General features: G+C 52.8%; 1 protein-coding gene across 1 annotated transcript in view; it reads right to left on the bottom strand.

The window, feature by feature from the left end:
- SORL1 (sortilin related receptor 1) overlaps positions 1-27,190 on the bottom strand; it is a 153,492-nt gene that overhangs the window by 120,449 nt on the left and 5,853 nt on the right. Inside the window, exons 2-5 of the mRNA XM_046014580.1 lie at positions 17,399-17,515; positions 10,903-11,028; positions 4,375-4,536; positions 2,748-2,815 (exon numbers count right to left, since the gene is read on the bottom strand). Of these exons, the coding sequence (XP_045870536.1) occupies positions 2,748-2,815; positions 4,375-4,536; positions 10,903-11,028; positions 17,399-17,515 (473 nt within the window). The remainder of the gene's footprint in view (positions 1-2,747; positions 2,816-4,374; positions 4,537-10,902; positions 11,029-17,398; positions 17,516-27,190) is intronic.

The raw sequence follows: 27,190 nt of genomic DNA on the forward strand, positions 1-27,190 counted from the left end.
TTTGAAAAGGAAATCCAATGGAGCCTCAAGATACTCAGCTCTAAGGGCGCCTGGGTGGCTCAGTGGGTTAAGCCTCTGCCTTTGGCTCAGGTCATGATCTCAGGGTCCTGGGATCGATTCCCGCATCGGGCTCTCTGCTCAGCAGGGCGCCTGCTTCCCCTCTCTCTCTGCTCTGCCTCTCTGTCTGCTTGTGATCGTTCTCTCTGTCAAATAAATAAATAAAATCTTTAAAAAAAAAAAAAGATACTCAGCTCTAAGACCCCTCCTTGCGCTCCCTCCATCTCTACTGTGCTCATTTACCAACTCAAAGACATTCCTCTGCAAACAGCTAAAAGAAGCACGGGCAGCATTTAGTGAGCACCAAAAACCACATGGAAAACTCGAAACACCAATGATAAACTGAGAATTACGAATGAACATACACATGTGATATCTCATGTCACAAAGGCCTAAGCTCAAATATACAAAGAGCTCCTGGAAATCAATAAAAAGACTCACCATTCAATTAAAAAAGGGTCAAGGGCATGAAAAGATGGGTCATAAAAACAGAAATAAAAATGATGCTTAAGCAGTTAAAAGATGTTCAAACTCATTCATAATAAGAAAAACTCAAACTCGGGGCGCCTGGGTGGCTCAGTGGAATAAGCCGCTGCCTTCGGCTCAGGTCATGATCTCAGGGTCCTGGGATCAAGCCCCGCATCGGGCTCTCTGCTCCGCAGGGAGCCTGCTTCCTCCTCTCTCTCTGCCTGCCTCTCTGCCTACTTGTGATCTCTTTCTCTGTCAGATAAATAAATAAAATCTTTAAAAAAAAAAAAGAAAGAAAAACTCAAACTAAAACTATACGGAAATACTATGTCTTACCTAACACATTGGCTGTGGAGAGAGGCACTGTTCTACGTTACTGAGATGAGAGCAAATTTTGACACTCCCCATAGATTTGGCAATCTCTACCAAAGTTACAATTCCAGTGCTTTATTCAGTGCCAAAACTGACCAAAGCCCCTGCTTTGGTGGAGCTTTCACTCTAACAAAGAGAGAAAGACAAATAATAAGCCTAATAATCCCATATTAGAATGTGGTAAGTGTTATGTAAAAAAAGAACAGATCACGGCACAGGAAATGACAGGGAAGTAGTTGCAATTTTAACAGGATCCTTAGGACAAGCCTCATTTAGAAAGTGTTATTGGAGCAGACCTGAATGAGGTAAGGGAGTAAGCAGTAAGTGTGTCTTGAAGAAGAACAGTCTAGGCAGGGAAAAAAGCAAGGGCAAAGGCCCAGTGGTAGGAACGTGCTTGGCACTGATCTGAGAGAAGTGATGGCGCATATTAAAGCGTTCAAAGCAGGGAGAGGAACAACATGGTCTGGCCTGTTTTTACAAAGATCAGCCTGGCCATGTACTGAGAATTAACTGCAGGAGGACAGAAGTACTGGAAAGACCAGGTGGACAACTAAGGAGTGACAGCAATAGCTTGGAGTAAAGTCGTGACGGAGGAGTAGATCCTGGATATTAACCGAAGGTAGAGACAACAGGATTTCCTGATGGGTGGAAGGCGAAGCAGGAAACAAACATGAAATTCAGTGACGACTCCAAGTTCTTGGCCTGAGCAACGAGAAATGGAAACGGGGAAGGTTCCAGGGGGAGCTGACGGGGGGCCAGTGAACGTCAAGGGTCAATGTGGGAGGAATCGTGTTTGCTGAGTGGGAAGGGGTCGAGTGACCCACTGACTCAGGATGTCTGCTCCTGAGCATCTGTCCTGCCTGTTCGCTGCACGTGTCCAAGAGCACCTGCATTCTGTAACAGTGAAAGGCCAGAAGCAAGGACGCCTAGCAACACTGTACATCTTCAAGGCCAGCCCTGCTGACTTCTCTCTCCTTCTCAGAACCCCAAGAGGGGCTCCCCGCTGCTTTCGGAATTCAGTTCAGATTCCTTTACCAAGCACTGGGGTTTCGGATACCAGTGTCCCTTCCCAGACATCACCCAACACACTGTCCAGAAATTAGACTCACCGTTCCCCACCCAAGCACCACAGGGACCCATCTCTGCCTTTGGCCACTCTGTTTCTGCCTGGCATCCCTACCCGCACACCTCCAGGCCCCTCCTGTGACCTCCGGCCTCCTGCACACGTCTTGGCTCCTAAGCAACCTCCCTCATGGACTGTCTGGGACCTTCCCGTCTGGAAAGACTATGTCCCCCCTCTGGCTTCTCCCGCTTACGTCTGTGACTTCTGCGCCTCTTCCAGGGTGCGTGTTATGTGCACAAAATGCCTTTTCTTACCTCGTCAGCTACAGTCTCCTTAATAACTATATCCATAAATTATTCAACTTCTTCTGCCCTAAATCATCTAGCGTGTTTTATATTCAGCAGACATCCAAAGAAAATACGTTATGAATGAACAAGTGAATGAATGTTATACAGAGAAAAATCCCACTTCTGTTATCATGCTCGAAGGGTGAAGGTCTTTAGAAATTCTAATCCACGCAAGTGCCCCAAGACTCCCCTGGGTTCCCCGACGGATTGAAAAATGCAAAATCTCCATCACTTCTCTCACAAATAACCTTCCTTTCTCATCCCCCACTGCCCTGTGCAGTGAGTGCGCTGTACTCGAAGCTCTAATTCCCAGGTCTAAAATGTGCCTTTCCGAACCACCTGCTCCACATTTCAGGTGAGGGCGGGTCTGTCCTCCAGGAAGGAGTGAGAACTGGAGAAAGGTGATTACATAACTCAAACTTCTTAGATGGATGACTTACCAAGAAAAGGACTTCACGTGTTCCTGAATCAGGATCCAGGTCTGACCAAAATCGTCTGACTTCCACAGCTGCAAAGACCAAAAGGACAAGAAGGGATCAAGATGCAGGGATGCCTGAGTGGCTCCGTTGTCTGACTTTAGCTCACGTCATGATCCTGGGTCCTGGGTTCAAGTCCCGCATCCGGCTCCCTGCTGAACAGGGAGCTGCTTCTCCCTCTGCCAGCCACTCCCCCTGCTTGTGCATGCTCACCCCTGTGCTCGCTCTCTCTCTCTTTGACAAATAAATAAATAAAATCTTAAAAAAAAAGAAGAAGAAGAAGAAAAAGAAGCAAGAGGCAGGCATAACCTGAACGGCACGGCCATCAGGCCCCACCATAAATACACAGTCTGTGAAGGCTGGCCCAGAGATCAGCAAGGCCAGCTTGGTTACTCCAAATCCGAACAAGAGTTGGGGGGGGAAGGCAAGAGCTGTACTTTCCTGCTCTCTCTGCAGTGACTAAGGCCTTAAGAACAGCTGTCAGGAAAAATGAGTGGGGATTGTCTTCCATTTACGGATCATCTGAAATTACAGTTTACTCGACACCAGCCATCAGGGGTAGTAAAAACAAAAGGATTACACTCTGTACTTTCCTGCTTTTCCTTAAAAACCCGTAACGGCCCACAGTGATTAAAGGTGGACAGAGGGGACCCTGGCTAAGTGCAGAGGCAAAGAGCACCAAGGGGAACGACTTGAGTGATGAACTTGCTGGTTTTGCCAAAGCCCCTGAACTCCCAAACACAGCACCTGAGCGTTCCTCCGGCCCTAGCGACCACATATAAGCCGCAGAAGACTAAAAATAACGTTAATCCAACTACATGGTAAACTGACCCGGCTTGCACTTAGGTGACTCCCTAAGGCAAGGGAAGGTAAACAGATCATATTTTGGTTAAACAACCTGCAAAGAAAAAGAAACGTTCCAAGGTTCCTCAGACCCAAGCCGTTCAAAACTCATCATGAATCCAATCCTACAGGGTCTGGGGGTTTCACGGGATTATACCAGACCAACAGCCTCGATTTGGCAAGTTTCAACCTTGAGATATAAACCCTACTTGGGCTTTCTCCCCATCTCACTCTCCTTCAAATCCAAATTAAAGGAGAAAAATACCTATATTTGTATTATAGGCGCACACACACACATACACACGTAGGGAAAAAATTAAAGTTAATGGTAATTTCAAATAAATGGTACAAAAGCAGTGAGTTTAAGGTGGGGGATGGGAAAGGTAGAACAGAAATTCAAGAAGAGGTCCCAGCAGAGCCCAGACTCTAGGCTTCCTTAGCTGGCTCTCTCTGATTAATTTCCAGAGCTTCCAGGTAGCCCCAAGCCCACAAAGGTGCACCGATACCGAGAAGGGCATGATGTTTGGTTACGAGGGCCTGCGGAGCACGGGGCACTGCCCCCAGGGAGCTGGGAGGCAGACAGAGAGGGCCAGGGAGGGACAATTCCCTCAGGCATGGGAAGTCAGCTAGCGCAAAGGTTAGCTTGGCAGAGGAAGAGGGAGGGCGGGGGGAGTTCATTCAGAGGACACACAACCCACACTGGCAGGAGCAGAAAACCAGAGAAGCTGGCTTCAAGAAGCTCCCTTACCTGTTTGTTGGGGTGAGACCTGTCAAAGCCCAGGAGAAGGTTGGAGGCCTTGCTGTGCAGGAGGAGATCAGCTGCCCGAAACGGGATGGAAAAGCCTTGGATAGTGTTGCAGAAGTCAAACGTGATCCAGAGGTACTGGGCATAAGCATCTGCAAAGATGTACTGCAAAAGAAAAAAGGCGAGTTCAGAGCAGGGCTCCGCCAGGGCCGCCCGACACCCTGTCCCCAGCGGTGTGTGCAGGGCCGGGGGCCTGCAGGGGCCCCCACTTGGCTTCCTCCCTCTCCCGGCCGGGAGGAGACGCTGGCACACACCAAGCAAGGCTCAGGGAAGGAAGGGGTGCAGGAGAGGCTCCCCTCTCACCAGGTCAGCAAGCTGGTCAAGCCTATTTTTTCCTTGAACTGACCTGGCCATTCCCACCCTCTGGCAGGTCACGGAGGCACCATCAGAGGGCAGCGGGGTCCCAGACTCAGAGTGGCTGCACACAGATAACCCTGCTTCCCTCCCTCCATCCTCTGAGCAGCTACAGAAGTCCCTATAATCACACCCATCTGGGAGGATTAGCTCCTCCTTCTGGCCACCAGGCCAGGGGACAGGGCAGCTCCAAGGACCAAGCTGCCAGAGGGGCCAGCCGCCTCACTTGGGGGCATGGCAGGAAAAGCTCTGGTGAGCAGGGCCTTCACCTGACTTAGCCCTGCCCAGGTGAGCGGCTCTGAACAAGTAGGACCGCACAGTGACTGCCAGCCTAGAGGGTCCTCCAGAAGAAAGGACCACGGCAACTCAACTTCACAAACATGCGTGGGCCAGTCCCCATGGACTGGATGCTGCGAGCGCCCAGTGAAAACCCAGAATCTTTGCAGTCTCGCATGCGATAAAGACAGACGTGACCATGGTGACTATAACTCAGGGGGAAATGAGATTCTTTGGGGAACCACAGACGGAGTCCCGTGAGAGCACTCAGTCCAGAGGAGTTCCTGTTTGGGAGCTCAGAAGGGACTCAGGGAAGATCTGGCCCTTGAAGGGCAGGCAAGACTTCCAGAGGGATAGAACATCCCGAGTCGAGGGCAGTATGAGTTCAGGAACACAGGGGACAAAGGTATAGCATGGACTTGAGGACGGACAGGAGGGCCTGCGGGAAATGTCTACAGAGCACAGAGGGCAGCAGGCCTGGACCGCCCAAGAGAGGTGGGAAGGGCAGCCCCCTGCTCCTGGAAGGGCGAGGGCAGCTCCGTGGCTCACCGTGGCCAGAGCAAGGGGGACCCAGCTCCCAGCGCCAACCAGTCCCTGAAATCCAAGAAATGGACAATTCAAAGGAATCCGTCCCAGCACACTTCCACTCACTGACTGCAGCTGACCCAGATCAATCTTCTGCTCAGAATCCTTTTGGCACGAGCAGCGAAGGCATGTCCTAATACTCCGAGCCGGTCTGCATGCTGCATTCACATGTTCTCGTTCCTCCACCCTTGGCTTTTCCCTCCCCGATTCCCAGGAACGCATTCTACATGTTCTTTCTCTCGTGTTCCTTCCACGGCCTCTAACACTGAACTCCAAACTCCGTCGGAGCCTCATTAAATCTAACCGTAAAGGCGAGCGAATGTTTTGAAAGCATAAACGACCACAAGCAAATGCAGTGTTGTAAAAACAATTATGATCTTTAAAGGATCATCATCATTTCTGGCATAAGGGGCGTTCCCTAGAAATGCCGGAGCCCCTTTTCCTGCTCCGAAACCATCTCTGTTACTAGGGAACGGAGTGCTCTCAGTTTAGAAAGATTTCTCCAGAAATCTCTTCCATCGTTTCCAGGGGTTTCACAGTTGAAGACATAAAAATCATGAAGCCGGTTATAAAACGTACTATCTGTCATTCACGATGATGGCTCAATGTGCCCAGAACAGGGGCGCCTGGCTGGCTCAGGCGGTGGAGCCTGCGACTCTTGATCTTGGGGTTGCGAGTTCGAGCCCCACGCTGGGCACAGAGTTTATCAGAAAAAGGAATGTGTCTCAAACACATACTGTGTGCTGGGCACTGAGCAAACAAGCTGTGCCTGCCTCAGCTCACGCTCATCCTAGGCTCATTCCATCCTTCTGGTATTCACAGCCAGGCCCTCCTTTGGGTACAATCTTATCCTCCTTCACTAGCCAGGACGCTGGAGTGCAGAGCAGTTAACCGGCCAAGGTGAGCCAGGAAGCAGCATCTACAGCCGTGTCTGGCCGGTTCAGAGCCCATCCCTTCACCGTTCACCCAATCTTTTCTTCTCTCCTCCAACAAAGAGGCAGAACTAGTGGAATTTCATGCCTAGGTGTCACTCTGTGTCCCCGGGCTCATCCACGTGCCTCCCTCTCTCAGTCAGCTCCCTGGGCTTGTAGAGGGAGCTCCCTTCCCTGGCCTTGGGCAATGCCATCTCATGCCAAGCCTCCGAGCCCCGCACCTGACGGGCCTGTCCTTGACTCTCCTCTGGCCCCTTCTTCGTCCGCCGCCGCTCCCCACCCTCGCACAACCTCACCGCTCTTCCGTCCTCTGCTGCCAACCTGCTCCATTGTCCACAGGCCCCATGCAGCTTCAACTACCACCGCCGAGATCAGGCATGTTGGGACTTTTAATCTATAGTCTGACCCTGACTTTGGACCTGACCCTCCTCAGCATCTCCCCTCTGATGCACTGAAGAGACTCACTACATCCACAATAGAGACCTCTGACGCCATCCGGCCACGCCCCAAGCTCTCCACACGCTACACCTGCTCCCGGCCTGAGTCCTCACGATGAGAGCTGGGATTTCACTCCTGTGTCTGGCCTCGTCCCCATGCCCCATCAGCTACCCACCCAGTTATGTTTTCCTCTTCATATCTCTGCTCTCCTTTGCATCCCCAGTGCTACCGATGTTGTGAATTCCCTGCTAGAGCCCGTGAGCAAACTGGGGCCGGGCGCTGGGCTTTTTAGGCCCCCTTGTGCCATCCCAGGCTTGGCAGGGTGTGAACTGCTCAAGAGGGTGATGGGAACTTTGGCTGAGGAACCGGGCAGCGTCATGTCTATATTACCATGACACCCTCATGACTTCCTGACCCCTCTCTTATCTTTCCCCTTTCCGAGCCATCCTGCCTCTTGCCAGGACACACGTTTTAAGACTCTATGTACAGGGAGTCCCCTACTCAAAGATCCTTCCATGGCTCCCCACCGTCTTCGAGGAAAAAAGCAAACTCCTCCATCTTCAGCTGGGGGCCTGCCTCGTATCTCAAAGAGCCCCAGGGCCAACCCTCCGTGCCTGAGAAGTGAGTCTCCCCCCTTGCCTGTACAGAACCCACAGGCAACCTTGACATTGCCCATGGCCTCTTCCCCCTCAAGGACTCCCACCAACTCTGCTCAACTACTGGAATCACACCCGTCCTTGAAGCTCCATTTCCAATCCCAAGTACCCCTTGAAGCCTTCACTCCTCTGACCTGACCTTACTCAATCCCCAGCCCTCCCCCGTTGCCGTGACTTCCCACCATCATGGAGGCACGCTGTGACATAATTGTGCCACATGAGCACGGGACAGGAGGTACAGCGTGTCCCACTCTGCCTTGAGGTCCCCAGACTGCCTGCCATCCAGTCTCCTCGAGGCCAGCCCCAAAGATCTGCCAGCAGAGCCGACCTACCGGGTGCTTCCTAGACTGTGTGATGTCAGAAATGTCCTCAGACACACCCACCTCGCCAGCCCTGTTTGCAATCACGCGATGTTCAGCTTTGGGCTTAAAACGATGTTTCCTCTGAAAACACAAATACCTCTAGAAGCATAACGTAAGCTACAGAACGCACCTCCATGTTCGCATCAGTGATTCTCTCCAGGTCTCAGTGGGGGAATCAGGAGCATGATGACATGGGAAGACGAGGCAATGAAGGAATGTATCTCCAGATGAGAATGAAGGGAAAGACAGAGAAGACCACCTCTCAAGGTTGGGAATCCTAGCTCCACACTCTGGGGCTTTCTGGAAGGAGCCCCAGACGTACTGCTTGGCTGACCTCAGGTGCGCCGTGGGGCCAGCAGCACTGTCAGGCGGCCCAGGTTGCGCACTGCTTCAGGGAAGCGGCACGCAAGGCTGAGAAGAAGGAAGTGGGGCTGCTGGCAGGTGCAAAAATAGACCCAAACCCTCACATGACCCCACAGCCACTCCATTTCCATCACAAAGCAAAACCACTAGAGCGGAGCTTGCTTGCCTAACCAGCCCTCCCCTTCCCCTTCCACAGGCATACCCCCTCAGGGTTCCACAGGGCCTTCGGGTGACATCCTCGCTTATCCAGGCCACTGCCCACAGTCATTTCAACCATTTCAAACCCTGCTCCCTGACCACACCCTCAGGTCCTCACACGGGGGATGTGCCCAGGCCCAGCGGGCCTGGTGGTGTCGACAGCAAGGCACCTAGCCTGTGTGATTTTTCTCAGGAAGTGGCAGGTCTCATGAGACAATGTGCCTTCCAAGGCAAAAGTAACAGAAGTAACCGGCACAGTGAGAGTCAGTTTCCTTCCTGAGAAGTTGGGGAGGGGTAACGACTTTCTTTGGAGAACTAGAAAGTCAGCAGAGAAGGCTGCCTCTCTAACCCTTCTCAGTCTGCTACAGGCCTGTGCCCCACGCTAGGTTTTCCAAGAAGGCAGCTCCTCTTTCATCTCCCCACGGGCTCCAAAGTAGGTCCATCCCTCCAATGAGAAGCCCAAGATGCCCCACCTCCCACATCGGGAGGGCCCAGGCTGAAGGCATGCCCTGGCCTTTCAGCACCCCAAACTCCTTAACAACCATGCCTGGTGTTCTCTTCTTGCGTGCCCCAGTGCCCTTGCTCCTTCTCCACACCTGATACTCCAAAAGGCCCTCTCCCCCCTGCACAAACCCACTCGCAAGCCCAGAACATCGTCTTTCCTGTCTTCTGACTACTCAGACGTGGATGTGGGCCCAGCAGCTGCTCACCACAACCCATGACAAGCAGGAAGGAAGTCAGAACCTGCTTGCAGACATCTGTGCCCTTGTGGTAGGAGGTGAAGGGGGGGCAGAGGGAGCTGAAAAAGAAGATTCCAAGGGGACCACGGAGTGGTCTCAAGGCCACAACTGCAATAGGAGTTAGCTCTGGGACAGCGTGTAAAGATAAGGATAATAAGAGCCAACAGGTCCATCCTGGCAAGGTGAGTCATCCGAGTGTTTTCTGCTGCTTGCAAGGCAGGAGGCATACAGCTCTCTCCAAGGGAGATGGGGCACAGCCAGCAACCCGGACCCTGGGGCAGGGAGCCTCACCTCTTGGAAGCCAAGAGCAAACCGGGCAGCACCTAACTCTGGGAGCACGAAGTCCCAGGCCTGCCCGACCAAGCACGGCGGGAGAAGCTGGTGCAGAGGGCTGGCAATATTGTCCCCAGAGCCAAGTCCCTCCAACACCTCTTCCTTGCTTTTCATTGTGGAGTGAGTTAGGGGAGTGAGGGCGGGGAGTTGTTCCTAACTGCTGTTCTGCTTTGAAGATCATCAGGCAGGGCTAATATTAACCCACATGTACCAGTAGTAGTTACTCTAGTCTAAAAAAAAATTGTTTCTATACCCGTTAGTAAATAGCGGCTTCCTTGAAACCCAAGAGAGACCCCTCCTAAGCACCAGCAGCCTTCCCCAGGGCCTGTCCACCATCTGGCTACTAAAAGGTTAATGTCCGGCCAGGCAGGGTGACCTTCAGGACCCAGCTCCCTGTGGACGGGCTCTGTTCCGATCGGCCGGTGCCATTCCAGCGGCTAAAGATTTTGAATACAGGCAACCCGAGAAGCCAGTGTTGGGGGGACACCTGGCCAGAAGACCCTGCGGGTCCTGCTCCTTTCTGGATGAGCAAAGAACAGCAGCTCCCCTCCCCTCGAAGCTTTCTGATCATCTGTAGCAGCAGTCATCCTGCCTCTGGACACGAGCTAGGGCTCCCCGGAGTGGGGAAGAAAGCAGTCAAGTAACGACTGTCCAAGCCACAGACACCTAACCTCGCAGGCTGCCTCATTCCTGCCCTCTCGCCTCCACCTCCCCTCCACCTCTCTGGGGACCCAGGGCCATCTCAAATCAATGCCTCCTGCACAACCAACTGCCCGGGTTCTATGGCAGAAACAGAGCCCCGGGCCAGCGAGCTGGGAAAACAAACACCAACACAGCAGTATCTGCCGCCTTGCCTCGGTGTTCGTTCCTAGACCGGCACAGGTTGGAGGGAGGGGGGCGTGCGCGGGCGTGAACGCCCACACACGCGCTGGTGATGCCCCGAAACCAAGCATTCAGCAGGCACTCCGGAAGACGTGCAGCACACGGGTGGTGAAAGTCCCAGGAAACCCACGTAACACTTTTGCCACCTGTGAGTCGGGCAGCTCATCGGTTGGCAGATTTTCTTTCTATGCGTTAGCCGGACACTGCTTGTCCAGAAATCCGGCCTGCCTGATCACACACGAGATGACGACAAGGAGCTCCTTCTCCCCACCCCGCCCCGCCCCCTGAGCACCGCAGTTGTCCCCCAATTCAGCCCCATGAAGTTCCAACCGGCAGGACGGCGCCCCCTTACGCGCTTGTTGTCCGCAGGGCTGTGGTAGAACTGGGCGATCACCGCCTCACTGCTGTTTCCCACGCCGAAGTTCAGTTTCTCGGAAATTCTCTTGAACGATTTCCCATAGTCGTAAGACACGTACACCTGCATCAGGGAGGAGAGGACCAAGAAGAGCTGGTGAGAAATGTGGCCGAGAGACCTCTCCCTCCGCCTGCACCTGCCAACGTCCCGCCCTTGATCCCAAACAGCGTTCCCGGCAGGTCCCTGGTGTCAGGACGCGACAGATGCAAAGAGATGACGTGCCCAGGAGAAGCGGGGCACCCCTCCGTCTGCCACCCCAAGCGTGTGGGGGGCAGGAAGTTCAGGGAGCACCGCAACCCCTTGCTGCCCAGGGGGACACAGGCTCCTTTCTGAGGCCAAGACGCGTCCCTGCAGGGACTGCTGGGGGGACCCAAGGTTGGAAGCAATGATGACCTCCCTCCCACGGCTGGGTTAAGTGTCGAGCAAATTACATCCAGAGGCAGACAGAATGTAGTTGTCCGAGGGGGAAAGACTGGGAATTCATTTTGCCATCTGTTGAGATGTCCCCAAAAGGTAATATAATTCTCCAACCCTCTGCTGGGAAGGTCTGCTCCTTCGACACTGCAGAGGATGAAAAAGGAAACCCTCCCAGGCCTCCACAGAGAAGCCCAAGAGATGAGAAAGAAGGTACTGAGTGGTTCAGTACACATGGAGGTCGAATGTATAGGTTCAAGACCCCCCGCCCCAGCACTCAGGCTCACGGATGCTGCCGCCCAGGGTGGCGGGAAATGGCCGCAGGAGCCCGGCACGTGCCAGCACGATGGACTTCTCCCCTGCTTGCGGGGCTCCGGCTACCCTGTAACCACGGTGGTAAAACCCAAGAGGAACTGTCATTCACGGAGTGCTTCCTAGGGACCAGACACCGTATCACCCTCTCCGTGTGGAAGAGCTCGGGGCGCTCTCCCCACAGCCTGGCGTGGCAAAGCCAGTTATTAAAATCACTTTACAGATAAGGCACCAGGGGCTGAGGGGATTAGCTGCTTACCAAAGTGACAGAGAAGGGAAGGAGCCGTGTGGAAATACGATCTAGGCTGCCTGCCTCCAAAGCCAGAAACCCCAAAGCCATCACGCCTCAGGTAACGGACGGCGGAATAGAAGCCGCCAGGTGTTTCGCACCTAGACCGAATACCTAGGCGACGTGAAATTAACATAATCAGGGGATTAAAAACAAGGCTGACAGTCGAAGGCTTAGTTAGGACTGTGGTAAGTTCAAAAGGAAAATGACAGGTGAATCCCAAGGAGAACAGGAACGGCTGGGCTCACCCCGGGAAAGGTACTGCCACCAGGGCCCACTGATGCCACAGCAAACACATCCAAAGGGTCTGTCGCGAGCCGGGGGCTGTGCTGAGTGCCAGACAGGCAAAGATGTGGCCTTCACGCACGTTGTAAGTGTGCAAATGTTGGTAAGCAATAACCCTTGTAAAGAATGAACTCACACGGCAGGTACAGAGGGAAGCGGGAACGCACACCGGGCGTTAATATTTGTTAGATGTAAAGGGTAGAAGAGCACAGAGAGAGCCTCTGCCAGGATCTGGGCCACAGCGGCAGAAACCTCATTATGAACGTCATGCTTACAACACAGCGTGTGTCCCCAACTGCCAAGCACGCAGGGAGGGGCTGGCATCAAAGGAGCTTTAAAAGGCAGCAGGTTGAGAAGCTCACAGATGATCTCAGTGGGTAAAAAGACAAAGTGATACCTCCTCACTTCCAGTCTCCTGGCCCAGAACGGACACGGAGGGGCCCCGTGAGGTTCAGATGTTACATGTAGTGAACAGACGGCTTCTCAAAAAGGGAACTCGCCCCCTCCCCCAGCTCCAAAGTTCCCCAAATTGATACTCGACTGTGAGTTATCTACTCCGAAGCAGAGGCGATAACTAGCCGTATGAGGGCATCGTTTTCAGTATATATTACCGCTCTTCACCTGCCTCCCTCGGTGCACCTAGAACATCACACATCCTCAGTAAAGATTTCTGGAATTACATGTGATTCGAAACCACGGAGTGAGGTAAAATAATGTGTCCCACAGATGAATAAAAGAGAGTGACACGAATAAATCAGTGAGTGAGTGAATGAGGGATTACTTCCATTTAAAGGATGACGGGGCGCCTGGGTGGCTCAGTGGGTTAAGCCTCTGCCTTCGGCTCAGGTCATGGTCTCAGGGTCCTGGGATCGAGCCCCGCGTCGGGCTCTCAGCTCAGCGGGGAGCCTGCTTCGCCCGCCCCGCCCCCGCCTGCCTCTCTGCCTACTTGTGATCTCTGTCTGTCGAATAAATAATAAAATCTTTAAATAAATAAATAAATAAGTGATGACAAAAACCAAGACTCAGAGAAGTTAATGACCAGCCCAGAGTCCTACAGCTGGGAAGTGACAAAACATAATGGGTTCCCCCAGTCGCCGGTCCAGTTGTCTGGACTGGCACTCTTGCAAGTTACCCTCCCAGGAGAATGCTGTCTGCTACGGACATGTGTTGCTCTGTTAAAGGGGGTGATCGTACACTGGGGCTCCAGGTTGGGCAGCAGAAGGAGTGGGGGACAGATGGGGTAAAACACCAACTTGAACAAAACACAGATTCTGGGGCGCCTGGGTGGCTCAGTTGTTAGGCGTCTGCCTTCGGCTCCAGTCATGATCTCAGGGTCCTGGGATCGAGTCCTGCATCGGGCTGCTGCTCGGTGGGGAGCCTGCCTCTCCCTCTGCTTCCCCCTGCTTGAGTGCATTCTCTCTCTCTGTCCCTCTTAAATAAATAAAATCTTGCGCCTGGGTGGCTCAGTGGATTAAGCCGCTGCCTTCGGCTCGGGTCATGATCTCCGGGTCCTAGGATCGAGCCCCGCATCGGGCTCTCTGCTCTGCGGGGAGACTGCTTCCTCCTCTCTCTCTGCCTGCCTCTCTGCCTACTTGTGATCTCTCTCTCTGTCAAATAAATAAATAAAATCTTAAAAAAAAAAAATTAAAAAGCAAAACAAAACAAAAAAAAGCTGTTCTTTAATATGCACCTGTAAACAATTCACATCTCTTTAGGACTTCCACTGAATAGAAGTGAAGAGTAAGTATGTCAGGGCCCGTCCTACACCTCGAGTCTCTTGTAAATGACTCATGACCTGCCTTCTCTTCTCCAGGTCAAACCATCCCAATAAATTCCCTCCCCTTTAAAACAGCATAATAATGAGAAGGAAGACGAGCAAGGAGGGGAAGAGGCAGAAGGGACAGCGGAGGCAGGGAGGAAGGAAAGGGAAAGAAGGGCTCAAACGCACAGAGAGCAGCTCCTTCTCACCAGTGCTTCTCAAAGGGTGTTACACCTACAAGTCACCCGGCACAGCATAGGTCAATGCAGACTCTGGCTCGGGAAGTCTGGAGCAGAACCTGAGATTCTGCCTGTCTAACCAGCTCCCAGAAACACACCCCGGGCTGCTGATCCACAGACCACACTTTGGCGAGCAAGGTTTTACAAGCACTATCTCCCTGACAAATGAGAAGACCAACGCAGGTTAATGACTCGGCTCAAGGTCCGACTGTTAAGGAACGGCCAAACCCGGATTCAACTCCAGCCATTCTGACTGCAGAGCCAGAGCTCAGCGAGACAGGAGCTCCACGGGCTCCCAAGTTCTGCCCTGTTAGCAAGCTAGCCAGTCCTGGTCCTGCTCCCCGGTCCATCCCGGGAGGGCACCCATCATAATGTCACAGCAGTCTGGGTGCAAGGCAGTGGAGTCCTACCATTCCTGAAACCTTCCCTGGCCGATGCAGACCTTCCAGGGGACGCAATCTCTAGAGAGCTCCTTGGCCAATGAAGGTGCACCTTTGCAAAATACGTCAGGAGAGGGCAGAAACAGACATGGGGAGGCTCCAGATAAACAATACCTATGTCTCCTTCCATCGGCCAGACTTATCAGGGGAAAAGATGGCTTTCCTTTTGGAATGCAGCTGCCACCCTTCATGGAATCACACTTGCTACTAGTTCATCGGGACAGTATTTTTTTTTTCCCCGCTGAAAAGCAAACCCTCCGGGATTCCAGCTTCCAGATCCGTCCCTTTTTAATGTACTGAATATGCATGACTTGGCCGTTCTCCAACACTCACACAGCTCCTCACTGACACTGGTCCCTTCCCTCCTGGACTGCTGATGGGGCCTCCTTACGAGCCGCGCTCCCGGTCTTCTCTCAAGAAAGTCAGGATTGCTACGACACCCGCACCACCAGCTCTGGCCTCTGAGTCATAATTTCTTTCTGTGTTAACTTTTCACATCAGAACATCTCCATTTCAGCTGCCAAGTCTTTAACACAGCCTGTGTACGAACAGCAGAGAAATCTCTGCCACTCCCATTTGTTATCTCCAAGCACCGCGTTTCCCTTCCATGCAATCTTATCGTGTATTTCATTACGGGATGGTGTACTGCGTCCAATGTTCAGTGGCTTCTCGGTAACATACACCCCAGTATTCAGACAGAGTGAGGACGGGGTTTGGGCAGACTGGTCACATGTGGGGAGACCATGTACCAGGGTACAGGCTCACCCTGGCCTGAGGAGGCTCCCAGGATGCAGGGCTCCAAGGGCTGAAACCCAGAGGAGGGGGTCCTGCTGGCAACACGACACCCTCACACAGCAAGCCCATGGTCAGGTCTCCAGAGCTGCTGTCCTCCTCCCACAGACAGGCTGCGTGACCTCGAGCAGGCCACTCAATGTCTCCAGGCTCCTGTTTGTCCAGCTAAGCCATAAAACAACACCTAAGGTCTTTTACCTATCTCATTTATATTTATATATATGATATATTAATATATTTATATATTTACATGTATATAAATATATGCACATATTTTACCTAGACAATTTTTTTAAACATATAAAAAGCCAAAGGCAGTCTTCTCGACAGCACAGGGCCTGCAGCTGTTTCCTGCGCTCAGAAGGGTAGCCACAAAGAGGCATGCGGGCCAGGACCATGCTGAGTGTACACGCAGGTGCCCACGGACCTCACGGGACCACAGCACCCACACGCTGCCATGTGCTCTCACAAACTCTGGTTGCGTCTATAAACGGACCAAAGCCACTGCCCCAAAGAAGTCTAGCCCTGTTCCAGAACAGGACATCCAAACTGGCCGTCACCGACTGTGGCTCTGACCTGCCCCTGCTCAGCGGCCGCCCAGGACAAAGGTCTGCATCAGAGCCCTTCCGCCGCCCTCCCTGTCCATGGCTGTCTCCATGGAACCTGCTAGAAAGTGGCCCCTGATGCTACCTCCAGGTGCCTCCCTTGGAGCACATGCAAGCCACCCGGCAGGGACACAGACAGGGCTCTCACAGAGACCAGGTTTCGACTCCAGAATCTCGAGGGTGTGCTTCAGGCTGATGTGACAGCGCTAGCAAATTCACTAGGAGGCTCCCTCTGGCCAGGGAGCAGAGTGAACAAAGCTCCCCACTGTGTTTCTTTGTCCACAGGCTTCACCTGCTGCCGCGTCGGTCCCTGACCCCAGGCTGCCCTTCTTCCCACAAGGGGACGTCTGGCGCCGGGGCCACACACTGGGACCCAAGGACCAGCTCTGGCCCTCACGGGGATGGAAGTTGGCCGTCCAGTTTTTGTATAAACGATACAGAAGCTGCCAACCTGTAAGACTCAGCAGTTTTCACGTAAAAACCCAGACCTCTGAGTTCCTCTCGGAAATCAGATCTGGCAACACTGGGCCCTTCACAGCAACCAGAGCCGAGACCGATGACAGCAGCCGCACACGAGCACCAAACCCCTCTACCTCCTGCCTCTCTTGGACACAGCGACCAAGGATCAATCGCCACATTCAAATTAACACGCGGAGGAATGCTGCTTGAACCTGGCATGTCTATCAAAGTGGGAACACGACACGTTGTCCCAGAAGACCACACACTTCAAGAGAAATGGGAGAGACCATTCTCCTCTCCGGAAGAAAGAGTGTGGTGAACAGGGAGGGAGGCTTCCCCTCCACTCCCCACCTGGTCTCAGGGGCCTTTCAGTCTGTGACCCTTGGTCTCTTGCCTTCAAAGCACCTAAACTCAAACGCTATAGAAGCCAACCGTGAAAACTGAGAGTGGGAGCGCAGGGCGTCAAGAACCCACCCAGCCGGAAGGGGTCCCATCAGGCTCTGCGGCAGACGGACAACTCTGCCCAGAACGCGCTTCTGGCATTTTCTGGAGCAGACCCAACCACCCAGATCAAACCCTATCACTTCACAGAAGTAACCACATGTCACGTGGATCTCTTTGCACAACGGCCCATGCCTCCCTCTGTTCCGCAGACAAGGGGTATTTGTTATTTTCCAGATTCTCTTCCATGTTGTAAAATGTATCCCATCCATTCAGTCTCCAATCAACCACTTTTCGTTTTTGTTTTTGCTTTTTGCTGGTACGATAACCCCGCCAGATTCCAAGAGGGCACGTTGGTGGCCTCCACGAGGAGTGCCCAGACCATAGCCGATACTTACATCACTGCTCCTGGGCCTTGCCAGGGCCAGGCTGTCCCGGGCCAAGGCCACGATCACGTTGCTCTTCTCCCCCGCCCAGTGCACCACCATCTGGTTGTGGGAATCGTTCAGACTAACCTGAAAGAGATTAAACCAACACAGGAATTAGGACCCAGGATGAGTGAGGGCCATGATATTCTAAAGCAAGACTCTCTCTCCTCCTTTGTCCCTCGGAAATAGCTAAGATTCTGGGATCTGGAGCTGGGGACCAGGGTGGCCTGTTTTTCCTCCGGTGTAGATTCCACAAGACACATCTTCCCCCCAAGAAGAAACACAAATTCCCTGCTATTTTGGATACAAATGAATTGCAAAAAATCTCCTTCTCAGGCTCTCTATGGCCTAACCATGTCTTGGCTTATTCTTGCCTTTTGCGTAAACCAATCTCCAGTGACTTTCATCCCTAACCCCTACATGGGTCATGCGCTCCTAAGACCCTGAAACCAAAACACTGACACATCTTCCTCACTCAGAAAAAGCGCACCGGCCAGAAAGACCACATGCTTTCAAACCTCCATTCAATCTGGTGCCCTCTCCGGCTGACAGGTGCCATGCTCCTCACACGGAGGAACAAGAGAGAAACATCCTGGTACAAGTTTTATTTGATTCGTTTTGAACCGTCCCAAGTAAGGAAATATGTTCCAGGACTCCCCAGAAATGACCTTCAGATTCTCACTAACAGTAGTTCCCAGACTTCTGGATTTTGTAAACCAGGAAGATGAAAAATAGTTAGAAAGGCCAACAACACAGGACTGGTAGGCCAAGTCTATTTTGCCCGGTAAGGACATTAATAAAAACAGCCACTGTGTCGAGCCTGACTTGCTGTTCTCTGAACCGGTTTCCTCTGCTCCCTGGGGACATAGCAGACTCGTGCCCAGGCTGCCTTTCGGTGGGGTGTGGCCTGGGACTGACTTCTGGCCACCAAACGTGAGGGAAGGCCACCAGCCCCAGCCCCTCCCAGCTCTCCGCTTCTTTCCCATCTGCAGGTCCCATTCAGGAATCCAGAGCCCCAGACGAGACCAGAACCACAAGAAGGAAGGAGCCCCCATCCCCAGTGAGGAAGCCCTCCACTGGTCATAACACTCACTTGGAACTCCCCACAGTGGGGGATCCCTTTCCACCCTGAGCTTCTGGGGTCTGTCCGTTACACAACTAGCCCTCCCGAGCAGCATGACCACCATAATCACCATCATTTTTTCACAAAACGACAGTTAAACTCCAAAAACTGATGAAGGATCTATCTCAGAATAAAGAACAGTTCTTTTAGGCAGTTTTGCTTTATAAAAAACTAAGTCCATTCCTTTTCGTTTTCCTCCTTCACCAGACACGGAGGACAGTCCGAGGGCTGGCGTCTCAGAAGCCCTGAGCTAACGTTCCACCCGCTCTGTGTGAAGAGCAAACCGACGACCACACAAACAAAAATCCCAAGAGCTGCTGTTAACAGTCAGAATCAGGACACAGCCCCCCGGAAATCGGGAACATGCACGCTCCCTCTCGCTGAGCAGTGTCTGGGAGAAGCCTCCTCCAGTAGCATGTCCAACCTCAGCTGTCTGGGGCACGTATGGAAGGAAACCAAGCTTCTGGGCTCCGAGGAGCATCTGCCCGATCCCCCCACCAAGCTCACCTCTTGGACCGATGCTAAGTCCGAGCCTGCATGGACATGCCCCCTGAGCTGCCTTCCCATGGACGTTCTGCAGCAGAAAACCTCCTTTCTCCTTTCTATCCCTCATCCTGCCACCACCCTACGTTCCCCTACCCTCCTCCTTGAGGTGCTCCCAGATGTCACAAGGGAAAGGGAAACACCCACGCCACAAACTTGGCTGACAAGACAGCAAAGGACTTTATCCTTAACTACTCTGCTCTGGCTCTTACGCGCCTGCATTGCGTTTGATTCAGGGTCCGAATGCTTTTGGAAAACTCCTGAAATGAGACCTCTGTAGAGAAAAAGACCTTTTGCTATTTTTTAGGAAAATACATCATTCCAAAATGTGCCTTCTCGTTCCCAGAGATAGGTCGAGGGCCGCATGGAGAGAGAAGGACAAATGAAAAACAGAAGGAAGTAAATAACGCACCTGAGAACACAACTGGGGGGAACTGGCGGAGGACATCTCCACCAGCTGGCTGACGAGGCCTTACTCCAGCCTTCCCCATGCTCTTCCGGACACTCTCCCACGGCTGCCCCTGCAGCTCATGCCTCTGGGAAGAATCTAGAAGCAGCTACAAATCAGAAGCCCAATGGCCCAAGTACCCTGGAAATTCGGGCTAAAGTCTTCGCCCTCCAAAAACATTCTCACCCTTAGAACCAGAGGGGAACATAGAGTGAGCGTATGCAAACTTTGACACAATTAAGGATTTGGCACCTGGAAGGGCCACCGAGTTCTCGGGCTCTGGGACGAAAGAGCCCACCAACGTGTGACGCGGGCAACCTCAGAAGGGTGCCCCTGGCTGGTGACAATCAAGTCACGCTCCGAGCAGGCCACAGAGCCTCCGGTGATGAGAGTGGGAACGAGGTCTCGAGGCTACTTGCTGAAGTCTTTCTCCCCGGAGGACATGAGATTTATGAGGCCCTCAACCAATCCTAACAGGGGTGAAGGGGTGAAGGGGTGAAGCAGTGCAAAGGACAACCCTCAGAAGGTCCAAGGGCTTTTTGACAAAGGAAGCTGAAGGCAAGCTTGGTAAAACACCTTTAAAAAAATAAAAAAGGACTTGATAAATGCGACACAGTTCATTGGAGCGGTCCACGCAGCGGTCCGCGCAGCGGGGAAGGGCCTGAAGCCGCCCCCTCGGAAGGCAGAGAAAAATCACAGGACGCCAAAATCTCCGCACACAGAAACGGCATCACCGACAACCCCCGGCGTCCAGGAGGCACTTGAAGGCTCAGTTGGTCACCAGCAGGTCGTTAATGCCCCCAGAGGTCACCCTGTCTGGAGAGCCCAAACCCAGCCGAGAGAACGACACCAGAGATGCCGATTCAGACCCCTCTCTAGTGATTCCGGGGGGCTCCAGAATTCCTGTTTTTAAAAGAGACGCCCCGGGGGTCTGTATGCAGCTTCTCTGGGGAGCGGTGAATCTGGTCCATTCCCCTTCCTACCAGCAGGCCTTCGGATCCAACCGGGGGTAGCCGGGAGACTCGTTCTTTTGGGGAGAGGCCGTCTTTGGGTATCTGGGGTAGTTGTTGAAACTCCATGATCTGATATATGCCACACCGTGGACAAGCCTCAAAAAACACTCCGCCACTGAAAGAAGCCAGACGCCAAAGGTCACAAGACCGCCTGAGTCCATACATGAAAGATCCAGAATCAATAAATCCTTATGGATGGAAAGCGGACTGGTGGCTGCCAGGGGCTGGGGGGTAAAGGGACCTAGGGAGTGACCCTTGCACAAGTGACGTGTTTTTTTAGAGCGATGGAACTAGGGGGGTAGGGGTGACTGCCCAACACTGAAAACGGACTATACGCCACTGCACTATTCAAGTCAAAGTGGTGAATGTAATATGAATTTCATCTCAATTTTCTTTAGGGGCACCTGGGCGGCTCAGTGGGTTAAAGTCTCTGCCTTCGGCTCAGGTCATGATCCCAGGGTCCTGGGATCGAGCCCCGCATCGGGCTCTCTGCTCAGCAGGGAGTCTGCTTCCCTTCCTCTCTCTGCCTGCTTGTGATCTCTCTCTCTGCCAAATAAATAAAATTTTAAAAAATCTTTTAGGGGTACCTGGGTGGCTCAGTGGGTTAAAGCCTCTGCTTTCGGCTCAGGTCATGATCCCAGGGTCCTGGGATCGAGCCCCACATTGGGTTCTCTGCTCAGCAGGCAGCCTGCTTCCCTCTTCTCTCTCTCTGCCTGCCTCTCTGTCTACTTGTGAGTTCTCTCTGTCAAATAAATAAATAAAATCTTAAAAAAAAATTTTTTTAATCTTTCAAAATAATTTTTTTTTAAAGCCTGTTTCTGTGACCTGTCAAGAGGATCACACTTCTGAGGTGCTCGTCTAATGCCGAGGAGCTCCCGCTCTGAAGAACAGTGTCTTTCATCTCATCTCAGTCTTCCCGCTACCAAAATATGCAGCCCGAATGAGTCACAGAGGAGACAGCCTGAGGAGTGGGTCTCTGGCCAAAGCTATCCTTCAAAGGCTGTCGGCAGCATCTGCAGAGCCACGGCGTCCCCGGGCCTCCCGGTCCCCGCTCACTGGCCCCTGGTCCCCGGCTGGAGAAACGACCACAAGCTCTGGGCCAGCACCCTCTTCCAGCTCCAGCCCCATACTGAACACACCTCGGTCCAGGCCACCCCCCACGCTGTCTCTCAGCCCCCCTGGCGTTCCAAGGAGGTTAAATGATTTGCCTCATTATTCAGAGTGAGAAAAAGAATCTGCTGCCACCCAAGCCCCAAGCTCGGGGTTGTTATAAATAGAAGGGAGCACAAATAAATTGCTTGTTGTACGGAGGGACTGATGGTTCAGGCATTTGCTTACTGCTGAAGGCACTGAGGCCTACTGGGTGCCAGGCACTCTTGGAGGCTCTGAAATAAATTCTCCCCTTGTCAAGGGTGCGCAGAGCACGCCTCGGGGACTCGGTGTTGCAAGTCTGACCGGTGATGAGATATTTATAATGAAACTGTCAAAGTCTGTATAGTCGATTGAGGCTTACTCGGGGGGATGGGGTCCTTCATGGAACAGGCCCCACGTCCTCGCCATTCATTCCTTCTGCCATCGCCTCTTGCGAATCAGTCAAACCCAAAGATCAGGATGTCCCAGACACCCGCAGCCTGTGGTCCTCCCCTCGCCTGCACAGCTTCTCTCCAGAAGGAGGAGGACAAACAAGGCGGTCTGGTTCGTTCCTCTGCCTCCCTCACTAGCAGGGAAACACGAAGAAGCGCTTTTTAAAATTCTGCAACGAAGTAGAAAACACGTACCGTGTCCTTCCATTTCGAGGACAGAGGCAGCTGCTGGATCCTCGGAATGTCAGGACAGGCTCAGGAAACCAAAGATAGACTCCCGAGGTCCAAGGATAACAAGGTTTTCTCAGACCATCCATTTGCACAACCTAAATGCTAGGTAGGCAAACGGCCCCTCCGTGTCCCCATTCAGGACAGTGTCTTCACTATATTTAGCAAGCCATTACCCTCCCTGGGCTCTCCACCTCTGAAGAAGAGCTAAAATCTAGTTTAAGAACTCCCTGCAGACTGCGCCTGCTCAGGGACCGCCTGCTCGAGCACCTGACTTGGGTCAGCTGGAGCTGCTTCCCCCACAGTCTTCATTAACTAATCCAGGCTGCCCATTTTACAGATGAGCCAACAAAGAGAGGATGAGCACGGGTGATAAAACGGAGCACTTCACCACCATCTCCTTAACCGTAGTCATGAGCTGTCCTTGGAAGACAGGGAGGTAGGCAGGTAGATGTCTTTTGCTTTCTCTCTCCCAAAAGGGTGAGAATATTTTCACGGCCTCACGACACCAGTTCAGAGAGATCTACCTTTATTTCTGATCGATCCACGGCAAGCAGAATCTAGCCACCCCGACCTCTGTAGATGGCACCCCTCCTGAGGAACCCCCACTTTGTCATTTAGCAAATAGCAGCTTTGCTCTTCTGGGAGGCCCCCTATTAAAAAGAACCTGGGAAAAATCCCTGTCATGAAAACAATCACCCCTTCATCTACCAGTTGGTAAGTAAGAAAAAGAAGAAAACATCGGACCAGAAGGAACCTCCGAGAACATCTAAACCAATGTCCACTATTTTGCAGATGAGGTTAAACCCACAGAAAGAGTTAGAGGTGCTGTCCCGCCGGACCCCACACCCCAGAGCAGGGCAGACAGCTGGAGGCTACGGCAAGTCCCAAACTGGGCTTTGTTAATTGGCTGCTGAGCACCTAGGCCAGGGTTAGCCTCAAATGAGGATGCACCTGTGAACCCAGGCCATTTCCAAGAGCTCTGCAGGATGGCTGCACAGCACGCACTTTCTTTGCCCTTCCTCTTTGGGCCCGCCATTTCACCATAAACAGCCCCCCACCCTCGTTCATTCATAAATACGTACTGAGCCCTTACTATACAGCGGACACCACGTTAGGTGTTAGGAAACAGGATTTCTGGGGCCAGGGGCATAACTTCGTGTGGGGTTATGTGTGACTGCCCCAAAGACTGAAGACATGACCTACAGCAAGTACCACAGGAAAAAGGGAGACGAGATAGAGGAAATGGAACGGAGGAGAAAGATCGGACCCAGACGAGAGCAGAGCAAAAGCCAGAAACAGGGGAGACATGGAGACTGTCAGATTTGAAAAGTTACAAGAAAATGAGTACAGCCAGGAGAGCCAAGGGGAGGGCAGAATTATGGGAGAGCTCTAGGTTTTCAAGGGGGAAAAGAAAGTTCACAGCACCCAGGCTGTGGGTCCCTGGCTGAAAGCAAAGCTTTCACTGTCATATTTACAAGAGGCAAATGTACCACAGGACACAGAAGATGAGTCACAGCGCTGGGTTTGAGTCTTGGTCTCCACGACTCACTAGCTGCAAAGCCTGTCGTACGTGACGATGCCTTTTTGGAGCCTAGAAATAGCCGTCTGTGAAATGAGGAGGGTAATTCTTATCTTCCTGAATTAATGGGGCCATGAGAAGCAGCCAACGAGGGGTTACCTGTGAACAGGTTTCATGAACTTCAAAACGCCTTCTGTTGGTGGCCTGTCATTTACATCAGAAGAAGCCATTATTCTTCACAAAGCAACTCCATGTAAAAAATGAATGTTTTCCACCAGGGCTGGAAGCTAGAAGCCTCAGGGTTACCTGAGGCTGCCGCGCACGGGGCACCAATTTCTAGCACTTTCCTTGCCCCAAAGGGACACATTTAAATCCTGCATCGAGCCCTCACCTTCCTGGTGGCTTCCTTACCACGCTGACGGAAGCTAACGGAGGCAGACCCATGCCATCCAACAACACAGCTGATTCCCCGGTAACACGGGATGCTCTCGGAGCGGCAGGAGGGCAAGGCGCCTGCCGGAATCCCCCCCCCCCACTCCACCCCCACTGCTAGCTCAACCCCCCAGCTCAGAGCAGACAGGCCTCTCACCCCATCCAAGCTCACGTCCCTCCTTCATCTGTCTCCTCTGAAGAGTCCCAGCCTTGTTTGTGCAAAAGCCCTTCCATCACCACCAGCAGCCAGACGGACGCCTTGCCCAATCCGCCGAGCCTCGTGCACAGCGAGCTGCAGGATTCTTTTTAGACTTCTCAGTGAGAGAGCTTCAGGGGACTAAAGATATACAGAGGAAGTAAGGCCCAGGGGCCCGGTCTCCCATTCTACAAAGAATGCTTTCAAACACTTCAAGTCTCCCCAAACACTCACACAGTTTCCCAGGCCACTCGCCCTCCTCCACGCTGTCCGCACACCCTGCCATCAGCGGGGTCTTCTGTGGGGATCCTTGGGCAGGCCAGCACTGGCCTTTCTTCTCAGGTCCCTAGGCTGACCCACGTGGAATTGCTGGGCTAATGGGAAACCGGGTCCTCTACTATCTGGACCTTGCCTCCCCTCCCCCCATGACCCATCTCAATGGCACCCACTTGAGTGTCCACAGTGACAGCCTCCAAAGTAGCCTTTGACCCAAGGCTGCTTTGAACCCCAGCCCTCCAAGCTCAATGAGATCGTCCCAGCTTTTCCTGATTTCTTCTGGACACAGAGGTTTCCTAGGAGTTCAAAATGTCATCCAAACACTACTAAGCTCCCCCAGTCCACCAGAGTAAAATGGGTCTCACCCCCGTACCAACTAGAGTCTTAAGTGCCCCATTCAGGACCCACTCAATGGCTCAAATCCATATCTACGTAACACGACAATCACCCTCACCCCCTTCCCCACTTCGATTCATGGTTACTCAGGGAAAGAAAGTTTCTACTACATAGGCTAGTCTCCTTTCTAAGCAACAGAAGCAATATTACTCACTTTCTTCATTTAAAAACCCAAATAAGGGGGGGAGGGGAATAACACACAGCACGTTGGCCCCCACGCAGCCCAAAACGCCTATGACATAAGTACATCTTTTTATTGCCCTCGTCTGCCACTCAGATTTGGGACATAATCACATCAGCCTGCCTTTCTGAGAATTCGTAGCTGTGTTTTTAATCTAATTCAGGGGACTAGAGATAAATCATCGTGAAGGGTCCCGATTTTCCAAGCCAGGAGCTTGCAGCAGCAGCAACAACAGCGGCATGCTAAGCTACGGGGCCAGCCGGGAAAGGGGGGACAGGGGGGCTCCGTGCAGTGATGAAGGCCACACGGCCCGCGCTGTTTGTCTTCATGGCAGCCTGCAGGGTCGCAGGGATGACAGACAGAGCCAGCTCCACTGCGGGAGTGGAGGGCAGGGGCGGGAAGAGACAGCTCCAGGGTTGAGGCACTGTTTACACCGCGCACAGCTCAACAGACATGCGGGCCTACGCACAGCGCGAGCAAAGCCTGGTCCAGGGGAGCTGTGTGTGCGAGGCCACATCAAAAGTGAAGGCACAGGAGCGCCCGTGGGGGGCTCCGTCGGTTAAGCATCTGCCTTTGGCTCAGGTCCTGGGATCAAGTCCCGCATCAAGCCTACTGCCTGCTTGGGCTCTCTTGTATACGCTCGCTTGCTCGCTCTCTCTCTCTCTCTCTCTCTCTCTCCCCCCCGGCAAATAAATAAATAAAATCTTAACCAAAAAAATAAAAAATAAAAAAAAATAGTGAAGGCACAGAGTCACCCAAGTGACTGATGGAAGGAGGCAACCGTGCAGAGGTCCCCCCCTCCCCACGCCACTGCCAACCAAATGAATACCACAACCCCCCAATCGTCCACGGCCACTAATGCGTTCCGACCTACACAGGAAAGGCCACTGTTTCCAAACACCCACCCAGGCAGGCCGCAGCCACGGAAACCTGGCTTCAGACTGCAGCCCTCAACTCTTGCTTTGGCCCGGCTATTTGCAGGGGGAACACACGCAGGCCTCCGCCGCAAAGACGGTGTCTCTCCCGGGCGAAGCAGAGGGTGCCCAACTCTGGAAAAAGCAGACCACCCGCCACCCATTAAAGCTATGCCTTCCAACACAGCAGCCAACGGCCACATGTGGCCATTTCCACTTAAATTTAAATTCATTAAAATTAAGTGAAAGAAAAGAAATTGAATTCTTCGGTCGCCCCGGCCCCATTTCAAGTCTTCCACTGCCGTACGTGCTCGTGGACACGCTGGGCCACAGAGACAGAGCGCGTCTCGGGAACAGCAGAGAAGGCTGTGTCAGAAGACCTGCCCTGAGCCCAGGAAGACTGGGTCTTTCCACTCATGGCTAGCAGCAGTGATACGATCATGGAGGTCACCATTCTTACTAACATCGACCCAGTGGGTAACAGAATGCGGTGCTCATTTTTAACTCCCCACGGCAGTCCTGATTGTTACGAAGTCCTGTTTTTATGGGATCCACCCCAAAGCGCACAGACCATTCCTCGTGGGATAATAAAAAACCTGAGGGGGGGGGCTCACAATAAGGTAGGACCAACCCAAATCTTGGAGCTGAGCAGCCACCGACCCTGCCTTCCTGATTTATAGCATTCTCAGCCACTTCGATGCTAGAAGGCAGCCCGTGCCACTTCTTCGAAGGCCCTAGGTCCACAGGTCGATAAACCAATAAATTAGGTCGAAATTAACTGTGGCTCATTTTAAACTGAGGGAAATTGATTTTTGCATCTACGTGGCTGGACTGAATATATGCCCTGTGCCGATGGATTTGGGTGCACCTAGAGGATACGTAGGAAGGTTCTGTGCTTGACAAAGAA

The sequence above is a fragment of the Meles meles genome, chromosome 8 (genome assembly GCF_922984935.1).
Source record: "Meles meles chromosome 8, mMelMel3.1 paternal haplotype, whole genome shotgun sequence".
Classification (NCBI taxonomy): Eukaryota; Metazoa; Chordata; class Mammalia; order Carnivora; family Mustelidae; genus Meles; species Meles meles.